The 16,967-nt window shown below is 37.7% G+C and overlaps 1 protein-coding gene across 1 annotated transcript in view; it reads right to left on the bottom strand.

The window, feature by feature from the left end:
- Nucleotides 1-407: 407 nt before the first annotated feature.
- The window catches only part of LOC129238145 (uncharacterized), a 52,597-nt gene continuing 36,037 nt past the window's right edge, over nt 408-16,967 (bottom strand). The window contains exons 4-5 of the mRNA XM_054873181.1: nt 2,175-2,342; nt 408-1,322 (exon numbers count right to left, since the gene is read on the bottom strand). Of these exons, the coding sequence (XP_054729156.1) occupies nt 450-1,322; nt 2,175-2,342 (1,041 nt within the window). The 3' untranslated portion in view covers nt 408-449. The remainder of the gene's footprint in view (nt 1,323-2,174; nt 2,343-16,967) is intronic.

Here is a 16,967-nt window from a genome sequence, read left to right as displayed (position 1 = left end):
ATACTTCCAAAAAGGCGTAAACCCACAATCGACTCTAATATTTTAAGTCAATCTTCCTTAGAAGTCTCGAAAAGACAAAAGAGGTAAGACTGAGCTCGTAAAGAGTTTATGGTGATTGCATCTCTACTAAACTAAACGCCCACAGAGGACTTCATAAAAAGCGAATACGTCTTCTGGAGTGAGTGAGAGATTTCCGACCTCATCCCATTCACAAATACATACTTATATTCGAAAGAAAAATACTTTAAAAAATTAATTTTTTTAAAACAAAAATGTATTTAATAAAAAAAAGAGAATTATTTACAACATGTTGTTTAGGAAGAATGAGATGGTGGTTTGTGACTTGTTTGTATGGAGCACCTTGAGCAATTCAAAAGTATAAAACAATTAATGCTAAGGTGCTCTAAAGTACAAACACAGCTTGACTAACATGTGCAGTTCCGCACGATTTACTTCTTTCTGTAGACGTAACCACCGTTAGAAGCATACTGGGTACCAACATCACCACCAGAGTATGATGAGCCGCCTGACGAGTAGGATGAGCCACCTGAGGGGTATGAGGAACCACCCGATGAGTAGCTGGGCGCCGCTGGAGCCAAATAGGTGTTCGATGGGCCAGAGTATCCCGAAGAACCGCCGCTAGAGTATGAGCCACCGCTAGAGTAAGAGCCGCCGTGAGAATAAGAACCACCAGCTGAACCACCTGAGGAGTATGAACCACCACCGCTACCGCCCGAAGAATATGATGGAGCAGAGTAAACTGGAGCTGGTGCGGGAGCAGAGTACACTGGTGCTGGTGCGGGTGCAGAGTACACTGGTGCTGGAGCGGGAGCAGAGTAGACTGGTGCTGGTGCTGGGGCAGAGTAAACTGGAGCTGGTGCTGGAGCAGAGTACACTGGAGCAGGTGCAGGAGCCGAGTAGACTGGTGCTGGTGCTGGGGCAGAGTAAACTGGAGAAGGTGGCAAGTATTCGTTGGATGGGGCAGAGTAAGAGGAACCGCCACCACCTGAAGAGTATGAGCCACCAGCAGCGCCACCTGAGGAGTATGAACCGCCAAGGGAACCACCCGATGAGTAGGAACCGCCTAGAGAACCACCGGACGAGTAGGAACCACCAAGGGAACCACCGGATGAGTAGGAACCACCAAGGGGACCACCGGATGAGTAGGAACCACCAAGGGAACCACCAGAAGAGTGTGAACCACCCGATGAGTAGGATGGAGCACCATAACTGGAGGAGGGTGGCAGGTACGTCCTCGACAAATGGCTGACATCAGCCGACGCGAAGGCGACCAAGGCAAGAGTGGTGGCAATGAAGAATTTCTGTAATGAAAGAGAGAGAGAGAGGAGAGAGATAAAGAGCTTGATTTAATTGACTTAGTAGGGGAGTTAAGATAGAAAGTGAAAGTAATATGTTTCATAGCTCTTCTTTAAGCAAGCTTCAGCGACTGCGTAAAAATGATTAAATTATTTAGAAATACTTATTAGTGTAGTGAATGTTTTATAAACTTTCTCTGTCTACGGAAATGCAATTTTTTCAGTAACGCGCTTGGCATGCAGTTTGTGGTTTATTTTTCGAGAATTTTTAAAATTTATTTTTGACAATTACTGTTCCTAAAAGAGTTGACTCGAGTTGTAATTAATTCTAAAAGGACAATAAAGCAGAGTACTCTTAGCAAAAGCTGCGTTAAAAGATTTTGCACTATTTCTGTATCTCTCAGTACTTCTCTTGATAACAGCAAGTTGGCACTTTCGTTTCAGGCTTCAATGAGAAACACGGAAAGTTCTGCGGAAATTTAATTATGCAATATTTAGTTTATATTTTTTTTTCCGGATGAGGCTGAGATTTTGTAAGTATTCTCGAGCTCCATTGTTTTTTAAACCATTTTACACTCTTTCGGATTTGAAATAAATACTAAAATTACGCTGCCAACTTTTTGTGGCAGGTGACTTCACTATTTGTTCGAATGAATGTTACACTTCGACTGCCAGGATCACTTGGAAGCCTAAATGCTTCTCATTCACTTTTATAAAAAAAATGCTTGCAAACTAATACATTTTTTTTAGTTTTTCAGTTCACCCACCATTTTGCGTTGATGGTCTATGAGGATGAGACTACTACTTAGCTGTACGAAGAAACCGTTGGAACTGATGCTGTTCCACAAACCGACTGACCAATTTATACCAAAAATTATGCTTACACACTAAATGTTTTTCGCGGCACAAATCGCTTGCAAATACACTGCTACCGCCGCTGCTGCCACTGCTCTCCCTGCAACGAGCGCTTTCCTCAGCAGCGCAGCGACGCGCGTCGCGCGCTGAGCGACGGGCTACGCAACAACGCTAGGGCCGGCAAACAAGTTTTAGTGATTTACAATACGTACAACAAACACGAAAATAAATGTTACCTACTACCCCCTAAAGAAACAAACAACAACCAAAAAAAAAAATCGCTGAAAGTAATAAAACTACAAGTAGAAGAAGAAGAAGAAAAAACAAAAGACGTAAAGTCGACACAGGTAGTGCGGCGAAGCGACTGCGCGGCGGTTATAAAGCGAAAAACCAAAATGCAAAGCATGAATTGGAGGGTAATACAGAAAAAAAGAGGTGAGAAATAAAAGCAAAATCAAAAAATATAAAATTTACACAGCAAGACATAAGACGCTTACAACAATAGCAAAGCTATTAACATACTCGTACCTGCTTACATACATACATCAGGCACAGCCACGACACTGGCTGTTCAACTGGATGAAAGAAACTAAGTCAGTGGCTTACGTTTGGTGCTTTGACGCAGAAAAACAACAACAAATAAAAATTAATGCGAAAAAATTACGCGAGTTACAAAGTAATATTTACCACTGTTGCATGGCCAGGAAAACTAACAGCGCTTATGGTTATTGGTAACGAGAATAGGACGTCCGTCATGCAACGATCGCCGCGGGTATCAAACAGCGTCCCAACACCGCTGAGTTGGCGGTGCGCGCAGCCACATTGTCGCCAGCAACAATATATGCAAAATTGTGCGACAGTAAATTGGAGTCAGAGCGGCGTATTGACTTACAAATATAAGAGCGAGTCAATAAGCCCCTTGCCAACCGTGGATCAGCGGTTCCCTTACAAGTGCCAGAACCAATAAACGGAATCAGTTCCGCAGGAACCATGAATTGGATTAGCGATTATGTATGCAATCTACATAAAGAGCGATGGTCCGGTCTAGAACGCTGCAGAACTGCAAAGTGTTTTGTGAAGGGTCCGAACAGAAAACTGTCAAACTTTCTACTAAAACTTGGAAGGAAAGATGTTCGGTTGATGGTCCGTATTATTACAGGACACAACCCATGGGGTCAGCATATGAACACCATTCGAATCATTGAGGACCCAATGTGCCTGTCTTGCTTGGAGGAGGCGGATAGCACTGAGCACTTTGTGTGTGAGTGTCCTGCCTTTGCTCGAGCAAGGCCACGAGTTTTGGGTTCCGATGTCGTGAGAATGTGAGGATGAGTAATATTCGTTTTCTAAAACTGGAGAATATGTACAGATTTGCCAAAGAATCTGGAAAATTCTCACAGGACTAACTATGTACCTTTATCTCTGTCTCTATTCTTTCCTATCTCACTTGACTATCTACCCTCTTCAAAACGCTCTTAATAAAAGGAGCTTTTTAGCCTGAGTGTTTTAGGAGCCACCAAATCTCTTGGTGCTCCTTGGGTCGACCTATTCAAATTTCATTTCAATTTCAGACCCCGAAAACGTATATAGGGAACACTCGATTCGGCAAAATAAAAATAAAAATCGCTTGATGCGCTTTATTCTACTCTGCCCTTTCTAGTTGCTATCAAATTTTCAAAACTTCAATATTTGAATTTTCCTTGAGTAATATTCCGTTTATAAAGAAAAGACGTTATAAACTAATAGGATTATGAATAAGTTCGTGCGGTTTTTTTTCGAAATTTTAAACTTTATTGACGTAAAATGGTTACAAATTTAATATTCAAAGTATTGTCCATCGCTTACTACTACTTTTTCCCATCTTTCTGGCAATTCACGGATTCCCTTTGTGAAAAATTCGGTCGGTTTTGCCGCAATCCACGAATCGATCCATTTTTTGACTTCATCGTAATTACGGAAGTGCTGGTCAGCCAGGCCATGTTGCATCGATCGGAAGAGATAGTAATCGGATGGCGCAAGGTCTGGACTATACGGCGGGTGGGGTAGGACATCCCATTTGAGCGTTTCTAAGTATGTTTTGATCACTTGTGCAACATGTGGCCGAGCATTGTCATGTTGCAAAATAACTTTGTCGTGTCTATCGGCGTATTGCGGCCGTTTTTCTCGCAGTGCTCGGCTCAAACGCATCAATTGTCGTCGGTAGACATCCCCCGTAATCGTTTCATTCGGTTTCAGTAGCTCATAATACACAACACCCAGCTGGTCCCACCAGATACACAGCATAACCTTCAGGCCATGAATATTCTGCGCCGACGTCGATGTTGAAGCATGGCCAGGGTATCCATACGTTCCCCGACGTTTTGGATTGTCGTAATGGACCCACTTTTCATCGCCAGTCACAATTCGATGCAAAAAACCCTTTCTTTTGTGCCGTTGAAGCAGTTGTTCGCATGCCATAAAACGGCGTTCAACGTCTCTTGGCTTCAATTCATACGGCACCCAATGGCCTACCTTTCGGATCATTCCCATGGCTTTTAAACGTTTGGAAATGGTTGATTGATCAACTCCCAAAGTTTTTGCAACCTCTTCTTGCGTTTGAGCCGGATCTTGATCGAGCAATTCCTCCAATTCGGTATCCATGAACTTTGGCGGCGCACCCTCGCGTTCTTCGTCTTCCAAGCCAAAATCACCACTTTTAAAGCGTGCAAACCACTTCTGGCACGTTCGCTCAGCTAGAGCATGCTCACCATAAACTTCCACCAAGATACGATGACTTTCGGCTGCTTTTTTCTTCATATTAAAATAATGAAGAAGAATTCCCCGCAAAAACACATTATTTGGCACGAAATTCGACATTTTCAAGTGTGGTAAAAATATTGTTGTTTACGCTTCAAATAAAAAACTTATACTGACGTTTGTGCCTTACGACAGTAGCTCTCCAATGAATGTTTGGAAATGTGGATCGATGGAATAATAATCAAGTTACGCCATCTGTTGTAAAACCGCACGAACTTATTCATAGTATAAAAGAAAAAGTTAAAGAATTTTAGAAAACTGGTAATAAACTTTTTCTTGCAAATTTTATACGTTACTCAAAATATTTTAATTGTTTGGATAAATTTCTTCGCATAAACTATGTTCTCGGAACTAAGGGATCTCTATTAACCCATCTAAAACTGCGCTAGTGCCGTTCACTAGGAAAAGGAGCATCAACATTAAATGCACTGTCCTAAATGGACAGACTTTTCAACTCTCCCCAGAACCTCCATACCACGGACAAAACGCTCACTTGGAACATTCATCTTGAGAAAGTAATTGCAAAAGGCACAAGTTCATTCTATGCCTGCGCAAGGCTTTTTGGAAAAACATGGGGACTCAGCTCCAGAATGACGCATTAGGTGTACTCCTACGCATACCGCTTCCAATCTTAATTGAAACAGAAGCTTGTTTGAACGCCTTAAGATTAAAAGGCAACTTCTACCTAATGATTTTAGATATGAAAGGACATCTACTGATTTTAGAAGCTTTCCGACATACTCCTGTTCTTCATAGTGTGGTTACATTATCTTCCAAACCCATTCTTTGCACGAACTTCCGGCGTGGGAAAATAATTCTACCACCTTTAAACCAGGTACACTGGATCGAAATTATAAGACGGTATGATGATTGTTTTCCACCCTAATGAATGGACTAAAATTTAAAAAAATCGATTCCAACAATCTTCTAGGCAGAAATATATGCCATTGAAATATGTGTCGGAGAATGTTTCCGTAGAAAAATGAGAGGAGCTCACATTTACATACTTTCAGATAGTCAGGCGGCCTTGAAAGCCCACCTATCAACTACAATCACCTTAAAAATGGTATATGACTGCCAGAATCTTCTTAATATGCTAGGGAACTTCAACACATTATTATTGGCTTGGGTTTGCGGACCCGAAGCACACGAGCGAAATGAAATAGCGGACGACCTGGGCAAACATACCCCTTATTGGTCCTGAACCTTTCTGTGGGCCGCATCAACGCACTTCTAAGGACCCGGGAGGTGAAGAAATTCGTTGAACACTGGATAAACTCCATCGATCAGCGAGAAGCGAAACAATTCCTAACGCCGGACAGGGGCATTTCTGATAAGATACTTTCACTTAGTGTAGACTTAAGACTTTTAACTGGCTTCTTTACAGGCCACTGTTGCCTGAGATATCACTTAAACAAAATTGGCCTCTCTGAGACCATCATCTGTCGATTCTGTGAAATGGGCACTGAAATTTGAGAACTTATTCTTTGTAAATGTCTTGCACTAGGCAGAAAACGGCTACAGCGCCCGGGTGGTACTGCCGTGCCTGTATATAAACTGTGGAGCAATAAATCCCAGAATGTCTAAAAATTTTAAAAAGTCTTAAAATATAGTGTACCTAGCAGGCTTTGCACAATAGATCTACTTTGGCGACTTTGACATCGATGACACGTTTCGCAGCGGAAGGCCTTCACAATTCAATGAAGGATGTTTCAAATCACTTTTGAAGGAGAACGGTCGCCAGACCAGTCGTGAGTTGGCGGAAATATTGATCTGCGATCATAAAACGATTCTCATTCACCTTAATTCAATTGGATTTGCCGAAATATTGCGACGCTGGGTGCCTCACGACGTCAACGAAAAAAACGAAGAAAGTTGCCTTCAAATTGCTTCTCAACATCTTGCCCGCCATACAGCAACACGCGGTCATAAACAGCGCTTTGTGTACCGAATCGTCACGGCAGAATTTGTGCCTATATATCAGTACGAAGCAAAGAAAGCAGTGCGTGCCTCCAGGAGATACGCCAAAGCTGCGAGTCAAACCGGATCTTCAGAGAAGACCATGTTATGTGTTTAGTGGGACTGGGAGGGCATGGTGCACTGGGAAATGCTCGAAAAGAATGGTCAACGAGCAACTCTACATTGCCCAGCTACACCGCACGAATGAGGCTATTTGCCTGAAAAGACCTGATCGACATGATTAAACCATACTCCTTCACGACAACGCCAGGCTCCATATAGCACAAGTCGTCAAAACCACACTCCAAGAGCTCGAATGGGACGTCCTTCAGTATCCGCCGCATTCTCCTCAACTTGCACCGGCCGATTACCATCTTTTCCGCTCCCTGTCAAACCATATGAAATAGCAAAGAGGTCCTTAAAAACTGGCTCAACCACTTTTTTGACACCACACCAGGCGTTTTTTTGCGGAACGGAATTAACAAATTAGGCGAGAGGTGGGAAGAGGTTGTAAATAGCAATGACGAATGTAAAGGGTGATTACGTTTCAAGGGCCGGTGTTGATTTTGAATAAAATAAATTTTTTTTAGGAAATTATTATAATTTCTATTTATCATGATAATTTTGGTATGGCTCAATTATGTATAGAACAAAATATCGGCCAAATGGCCGCCGCGGCCTCGGCGGCAACCCTCCATCAGATGGTCCGAATTTTCGATGACGCTGAGGCTTAATTGAGGTTCTATGCCATTAATGTGCCGAATCATCTCATTCCTTAGCTCTTGAATTGTTGCTGGCTTCTCGACGTACACCTTTTCTTTCAAATAACCCCAAAGAAAGAAGTCCAACTGTGTCAAATCACATGATCTTGGCGGTCACTTGATATCGCCGCGACGTGAGATTATTCGGCCATCAAATTTTTCGCGCAAAAGAGTCATTGTTTCGATAGCTGTGTAACAAGGGGCACCATCCTGCTCAAACGACATATCATCCACATCCATATCTTCCAATTCGGGCCATAAAAAGTTCATTATCATCTCACAGTAACTGCCTGACCAGCCTAATTTGGGGAAAAATACGGCCCAATGATGCCGTCGGCCCATAAACCGCACCAAACAGTTACTCTTTGTTGGTGCATTTGTTTTTCGGCAATCACTCTTGGATTATCATTCGCCCAAATGCGACAATTCTGCTTATTGACGAATCCACTGAAGTGAAAATGTGCCTCATCACTGAAGATGATTTTCTTTGATATGCATTTTGATTTGAAAGCCCGTTTTCATAATAAGCCTGAATAACTTTAGCGCGTTGCTCGATTATGCATCTTTCCATGATACAAATTGAGTTAGTCTGAAATTGAAAGATGTCAAATAAAATGCAGAAAAAGCTTGGCGCTTAGGTGTGGTTGACATTCAACATCGGCCTTTAAAATTTAACCACCCTTTATAATTGAATAACTTATTGAAATAATTTTTATTTTTTGGTTAAATAAAATACTTCTGTAAAAACGCACGAACTTATTCCCTACCTAAAAGTTGCTTTTGTTTTGCGAAATTTTTTATCTAAGCTGATGATTTAAAGATACTTTCCAAAATTTTGAAACCCGCTAACACACTGGAGCTTCAAAAGGACATTGGTGTGGTAATTCTCGGCTTCCTTTAAATATCATAAAGTGCTTTAAAATTACGTATATGAAAATTCCCAGTATTTTGCTGACGACTTAACCCATTTCTCGTTCTTTGTTACATAGTTTCTTTGTTAAAGATTTTGGCGTTATTTTTTAGAGTAACTTTTCATTTGATACACACATAAGTCATAAAGCTGGAAAACGCGTGGTGTTATTTTGATATTCAAAAAAAATGCTTTTTTAATATAAATGATCGGATGTTTATTTTATTATAAAGAGGAAGGTATGCCGTTAATAGTGGCATCAGGCAAATTACCACCACGACCACGCTTACAGGACAATATCCTTTTCATGAAAATTTCCATAACCAGCAAAATTGCAAAGTGGCTGCCCCATGTCCTCGATAGCCTCACTAATTCCATCTTTGAGGTCTTGAATCGACCCTGAGCTGTTGGCGTAGACCTTCTCTTTCACGTGGCCCCAAAGAAAAAAGTCACAAAATGTTAAATCACAAGACCTCGGTGGCCAATTGTGATCATCTCTTCGAGAGATAACACGGTGCGGAAACTTTTCCCGTAAAGATCAATCAATACTATCCAATTCCGGTCATAAAAAATCGTTAATCATCTCTCGATAGCGCAATCAATTCACCAATAACAATTTTTATTGGAAAACCCTTTATTATTTCGAAATCTTACTCGGTATTAGGGTGTGTGGGGCGAATATTGACAATATTGACTGTCGAATTCTTTGGAGAGAATTAATTTCAATATACCAGAGTGTAATCTTCCTTATCATGAAGCCAAATGTAAAATGGAGTATTCGCGTAATGCTCTTCTTGTTCCAGCCGTAAGCGAATTCCATTCAATCTGGGGTTCTTCCATCCAACAAGATTTTTTATTCCACTTTTCGTACCCGCGTATGAATTGTGCTTCGCGCACCCTTCTACTAGAATTTGCAACACGCGCACTGCGATCGCCTTAGCCTCAAACACACAAGCGTAAATTATGAGAAGATGTATGTATCGAGCACACTGGCGCGTTTGCATGGTAGAAAGGACGCGCTCGTACTTCCGACATCAGTGGGTTCAATTTGACCGAAAACGCTTGCGCTTGTTAAAATTCATGCAATAAAATAAGCATAGCGGCAATGAGTTCAAAGCACCAAAATGATGTCGCCGTGATTGATGCGCGTTGACATGCAGTTTGGCTGTGGCGGCTACGTGGCAAACTAAATGAAGTGTGCGAGTAGCAAAAGAAAAATAATTAATGTTTTTTTTGCTGCTAATAGATGCTAATAAATGCTAATCATAGCGAGACAGATGCGAAAGTCGAAGAAATAAAAAAAATTTAAACATCTTTTACAAAATGAATGGCAAAAGAAAATGCGCGACTAAAACGGTGTGTGCAGCGACCCAGCGTTAGTACGATAAACAGCAAAGAGTTTCAGAAACACCAAAAAATAAAAATAACAAATGATAAACACCACAGCGCCAACAGCGACGCCGCCGAAAGCGGCTATGAAAATATGAAAACGGTGTCAACGTTATCAGCTGCAATATATCGCCGCGACGCAGCTAAAGCTTGGCATTTGTGTGTATGCGCGATAGATAAGTAAACATGCAGCAAAGTGAAATAATTAAATAAAAGCAATGCAATACCGGCAAACTCAAGAGCGCTTAGTCGCCTCGCTGGCTGGTTGGTTGATTGACGAGCTGCGTAGCGCCGCAGCGCATGCGCATTTGCATACTCATGTGCAGACGTCTAAAAGGTAGCGCGCTCAACTGCCCAATGTCTGCATATGGACGCGCAAATGAGACCACAAAATTTGTTCAATCAAGTTATTACAAAAACAAAAGTGAAGTGGAAATATAACCTACATACCTACATACATATGTAGATAGATAGAAAAAATAAAAACTAAAAACAAACGCGCATCGCTTCTTGCAAGGCTTGCTATTAAAGGAGCTTTATTTTTTCTCTTTTTCATAAATTTCTTAAGCTGTGTTTGTTGTGCATTTTTATTTCTACGGGTATCTGACGATTTGTGCGTTGTGCAAGGGCAGCATATGATTAAGTGGCCGCCTTGGCTTGTCGATATACACCAACATTTGTATGCCACTGTTTGACGGTTGCTGTCTAAACTTTACAGCCATCAGCGGTGTTAACAGCAATTACTCCACTTTCATTGATGTACGAGTATAGTAGGTGGATGAATTGACACATTTTTAGATTGAGATCGGCGGCACGCCTCGCTTCTGCCGTTATGGCTATAAGAGTAGTCTACCAGCAGAGTGACTACCCAGGAAACCAAAAATGTATGAAAGTGAAAGTTTCTAAAGAACTGGAAAGCAATTTGAAATCAGCTTACCTCAAGGACGCTGAAGGCGATTACAATTAATCGTTTATTTTTTGTACAACAAAATAAACGTTGTAAAACGTGCAAGTAAAAACACTCTTCTTCTTCCTAACTTTTTACTGCAGCCTTGGAGTGAATTTTACAGGCAGTCAAGTGAGTGATGGTGTGAGTGCTTGATCTTTTTACTTGAGCGTTTTGGCGAGGTTGCTATGCCAAATTAGAAATTTTGTGGTAACATTAAAAACAATAGAATATCGACAAAAAAAAATTTACAATAACCAATATTTTTAATATATTTCTTAGCTAATAATAATGCTTTTTATTCAGAAATATCTGAGTTTTTACTTCATTTTTTAGCCTTTTTGATACGATTTTCTATGAAATCTAATCTTCTTTTATGCAACCATGATGCTCTATGTCCCACGAGCGTTTAAACACCTGAAGAAAAAGAAGAATGTTACATAAAAGAGCGCTTTGGAATCAGGTGATCTATCTCAGCTGTGGGATTTTTTGACAGCCAGCTGAGAGCGGTTTTACTAATCAATCTCTACAAGGCATTTAAATAACCATTTCGAAGCAACCGTCTGATATTAACATTACCTTGATATTTTTGGATTATTCTTTTACATTTCAATTATTTATTCTTCTTTTTTTTTCTTCAAAATTCAATGAGCTGTAAAACTGCATGAATAGAAAATTTCTAAAAATTCTGATATAAAAGTTTGAAAGTTTTGATGCAATTTTTAAAAAATTTCAAAAAAATTGTACAAAATTTGATATTTGACTTTATATGTTTTTTGTTGTAGCTTAAGCTACATTTTTATAACAAAAACTACTAGTGTATTTACACTTATGCAACGAACACAAAAGATATTTTAGGCCGAAGTGTCGACGATTGGGCACACTACAGTAAATAAATTAAGCGATACTCATGCAACGGCGCACACTGGGGATTTAGCGGAAGAAAGTCAAATTTGCAACATACCGCCTACGCAATGTTTAATGGTATTTCTAAATTCCAGAATAGAACCAACAATAAAATCAAAAAGAATTACTAAACTCCGACTTACAGTTTTTTTTTATAGATATGTCAAAAGTATAATTTTTTCATAGTATTGAACTGACTAAGAAAAAACTTCGAAGCCCAAGGTGGTTTTTTTTTCCTTTTGCTTGAGCCGACTTCCAATTTTTTATTTTTCATTTAGGGTACGATAATTTTATATATTTTAGCCGGAAGAACAAAGGCTGTGAAGCATTTGATTATCTATTTATAATTAATTTTACGAAAAAAAAAAAAAAATCATATTCCTTCATATTCTTGGATCTGCAAGTGGAGCTACATTTACCTACGGTCAGAAACTAGTATCAACGTGTTGCTTAATAGCGTCTCTTTCAGTTTTAATCAATTGCAGGTGCCACCAGGTGCAACCAGGCGCCACTGATTATATTTTGGCAATGATAATAACTAAACGCTTTCTAGTGTGTGCATAATGATAACGAAACACTTTTAATTTTGTTTTGACATTTTGAGGGTAATTCAGAATTATGAACTTACATGTATCCTGTGCGTAAATATTTGCTAGCTTATATTAATAAAAAAAAAAAAATTAAAATTTATGAATTTTAAAAAAAATTGTTTTTTAAAATTTTTTTAATTAAAAAATAGTTTTTAAACATATTCTTTTCATACACAAATATATACAACTTCGTTCGTAGTAAAAATGTAAATATTTTTTGGGATGTATACTTTTTTCCGCATCTCTGTACAGAAATCCCCAGTGTGCGGCGTGTGTATGAGAAGAAATCGTAGTGGTGTGTTAGGGGGTTAGGGCTAGTAGAAGTATGTAAATAAATAAATATGTAAGAATATTTCCGCTTCGTAACTTACTTCCGCTCTAGGGGGTGTTTGCGAGTACTATTTATTCTTCTGATGATCCTATTCGTGAATTTTATGCGCCACCGTTAATGTCTCTGTTTCAAGGGCAGCTTTTTTTAATATGTTTTACTACGCTTTTTAGCTTTTGAATTTATTATATATTATGTAATTAGTTTTAAGTTACTTTGTGCTATTCGTTTTTTGTATAATATGATTGTATACTCTTGGACCAATTAAATAATTAAATAAATATTAGTACAAAAATACATAAGTAAGCAAGTATTTAAGTATATTAGAATATAAGTATGTAAGTATGTAAATATATAACCATCTAAGTAAACAAGTAAACTAAGTATATTAGTGTGTAAGTATAAAAGTTTAAAAGTATATAAGTATATAAATATATAAATATGTAAGTATATAAGTATTGAAGTATATAAGTGTTTAAGAGTGTAAGTAAACAAGTATATAAATTTATAGGTATATAAGTATCTAAGTATTTAAGTACGTAAGTATCTAAGTGTAGAAAGATAACATTTTAAAAGTATATAAGCATATAAGTATTTAAGTATATAAGTATTTAAGAGTGTAAGTAAACAAGTATATAAAGTTATAGGTATATAAGTATCTAAGTATATAAGTGCGTAATCATAGAAGCTTAAATGTATATAAACATATAAGTATTTAAGTATATAAGTATTTAAGTGTGTAAGTATACAAGTAAATAAGCTTCTATGTATATAAGTATGCAAGTATTTAAGTAAATTACTAATAGATTATAAGTACATAGGTATAAGAGTATATAAATATGTAAGTATCTAAGTGTGTAAGCATAAAAGGCCTAATGTATGTATTAGTATATAACAATATAAGTATATAAGCATATAAGTATTTTAATATATAGATGTATAAGTATTTAATGGTGTAAGCATATAAGTACATAAGAGTCTAAGTATATAAGTATGTAAGTATATAAACATATTACTTATAGATTATAAGTGCATAAGTATAAAAGATTATAAGTATGTAAGTATCTAAGTGTGTAAGTATACAAGTTGAATAGCATCGAAGTATGTACGCATCTAAGTATACAATTTTCTAAAGACATAAGTACATAAGCACATAAGTGTGTAAGTATATTATAAAAGCTTAAAAGTATATATCTAAATATACAAGTATGTGAGTATGTACGTATATAAATGTATAAGTAAATAAGTTTCTAAGTGTGTAAGTTTTTACGTATGTAAGTACATAAGTATAATAGTTAGAGTTAGGCCCTCTCGGCTATACTCCTTCCAGACCAGACTTGATTTCTTTAACTGCAGTACTTAGACATTTTGCTGTTAGTCGAAACCAGTTTGTTAGATTTCACAAAACTGTAATTTTCTACGAAAATGAATTTCCAATCAAAAAGTTGTAACCTCCGAAACGAGAAGATTTTGTTTTTAAAATTAATAAATTTGTTAGTTTTATTAAACATAAATTCCGCTTTATTACGCCTATTCAATCTTGATCTGAATGGGTTGGTGCGTGACTAGTATACGGTGGCATTCGGAAAAGGTAGATTCCGCGAAATACCAAAATGAAGAAAAAGTTTTTTCTAATAGCGGTCGCCCCTCGGCAGGCAATGGGCAACCTCCGAGTTTATTTCTGCCATGAAAAGGCTCCTCATAAAAATCTACCGTTCGAAATTGGCTTAAAACTGTAGGTTCCTCCATTTGTGGAACAACATCAAGATAACAGAAAAACATCCTTTTGTACATCTGCGCCATTTTGCACTAGAACCTGTACAATGAATAAGGCAGAATAACGAAAATTTATAAAAAAAAAATTATTTTAATGAAATTTTTTTCTTAAAGTGCTCTGTTAATTTTTGTTATTATATATACTTCCCGTCCCCGGGTTATTTAAAAATATTGACATATTAATTCGCCCTACAACTCGTATAATTAAAAAAAAAAAAACCGATCGTTTCGGCGACTGAACTATTGGCAATTCTGAACAAAAGAGTTCACGGGAACGTAACTCTAAAATGGATATATTGAGCCTCCTTATTATTAATTTGATTTATTAACCCCGAATCAATTTTTTTATTTTGTTACATTTACGGAAAATGTGTTTAATGACAACAAAATTCAGACGTAAACTTTCCAGTCGCCGAGGCATTTATAATTTTTTTGTCCTCACTACCTGAATCCATTGGCAGAAACTTGTTGTTTTGTGTTATACAGTGCAATTAGATCTTTACATTAAAAATACCTTCACATTTGTTGTTGTATCTTCTATATTTTAATAAACTATATTACCATTTCGTCATCTAAATGAAACATTGAAAATAAGTTTGCTATGCGTCTCAGTTGGATTAATGTGAAAAGTTGCAGGTTATAACTGATGTTATGCTCTCTAGTGGAGGAGTTTGACCAAAATAAAAATGAGAAAAGAAATTCTTGTATGCTACAACCCAATGCAGTGTAACGTCTCTTAACGGATACCGCTATGAGCCGGACACCTCCCTTGAGCAGACATGTTTTTCTATACCAAATTTTATGTATCGGGAGTAGTTGCTCTCTTTTAAGTGGACTTTTCTTGTGGACCGACAAACGCTCACTGATGGTGAGTGTCCGCACAAGAGAGGTTTCACAGTGCATACATTCTCTTCGCACAAAAATTGAACAAAATTAAATAGCAAATGCATTGGGGATAAATAAAATTCAAAATAACGAGGCACGAAGTCCATTTAGGAATTGCGCTGCCATGAACTTTTTTGTTTAGAATTGCCAGTAGAATTTATAAAACAAACAAAAAAATATTTATAAATTGTAATTTTTCGTAATGTCTTTGCCATTTAACTCTAGACATAAATAAATAAATAAATAAATAAATAAATAAATAAATAAAATAAAATAAAATAGGAGAAAATAAAAGAAAAAAAAAAATAGAATACTTTAGTCTTCGAAACAAAGTAAAGTAAACATTTGAGCCTCTCTAATGAACATGCAATGATACACAAATTTCAGTTCATTTCGATTTTCGTTTCTATTTCAGTTTTTATTTCAAGTAACTTTTTAATTTGTCATTATTTGTTTAATGTTTTACACTTGGCACAACTCTTTTACGGGGAGCGAATTATGGAGGCCAGTCAGCGCTTATTAGTTGTTGTGTAAAGCCTTGAATTACCTGCGATTTTCGTTCAAGCTGTTTTTATATCTCTTTATCTTTATAGGTTAATACGCGGAACATTCCATCTTGACTTTATTTTCCTCTCCATGGAAATCGATAAACCCACAATTATTGCAACAATAACGTCAAAATATAGTAAATTTCAATCAAAAATAAATATCATCAACATTATGTCATATATGTGCCATGTCACAAACTTGCTTTTGCTGAAACATTCCCTTTTATAATGAGTACATATGTGTATGTATGAATGTATCTTGCAATATTTTATATAAATGCCGTGCAATCGCGATACATCTTCGAAGCCTTAGTTAAAGGGAGTGAAATCGACCCATTTCTTAAACGGATGGTTACTGGGTATAAGAAATGATCAAAGCGTGATGAAGCAGCTCAAACGGTGGCTAAAACTGGACTAACGGCCTGGTAGGTTCTGCTGTGTAGTTGGTGGGACTTGAAGTCAATTATTTATTATGAAATGATTCCGTATGGTCAAACACTAAATTCAGATCTGTACTATCAACTACTGGACCGTTTGAAGCTAGCAGTTGACCAGAAACAGCCAGACTTGGCCTGTGTTGTGTTCCATTAGGACAACGCATGATCACACACGTCTGTAGTGCCTCGCCAAAAACTCCAGAAGCTTGCTGGGGAAGCTTGGTTTTAATGCATCCACCATACAGTCCGGTGCCAGGTCCACTGTTTCGACGTTTTCCTCTATTGCGAAACTTTCTGAGTGATATGAAATTGGTATCCAGAGAAAATTGTGATTCTTGACGGACCAAAAAAAAATTCTGTGAGAGCGGTATTATGAAGCTACCTTTAAAATGGCAAAATTATGCCGTATTTGGCCCAAATCGGACAGTCGGAAACATCTTAAATAAAGTTTTAAGTTTTACGCAAAAATAATGGATTTCTTTTTCTCCAAACCAGGCAGTTCCAAAGGTACTTCGAGCTGTATAAAATGCACGTCAGAGGATGTCTAAAGTATGCACTTAAAAAA

Source organism: Anastrepha obliqua, chromosome 2 (assembly GCF_027943255.1).
Source record: "Anastrepha obliqua isolate idAnaObli1 chromosome 2, idAnaObli1_1.0, whole genome shotgun sequence".
NCBI classification, from domain to species: domain Eukaryota; kingdom Metazoa; phylum Arthropoda; class Insecta; order Diptera; family Tephritidae; genus Anastrepha; species Anastrepha obliqua.
This window is presented reverse-complemented; position numbering and strand designations above follow the sequence as displayed.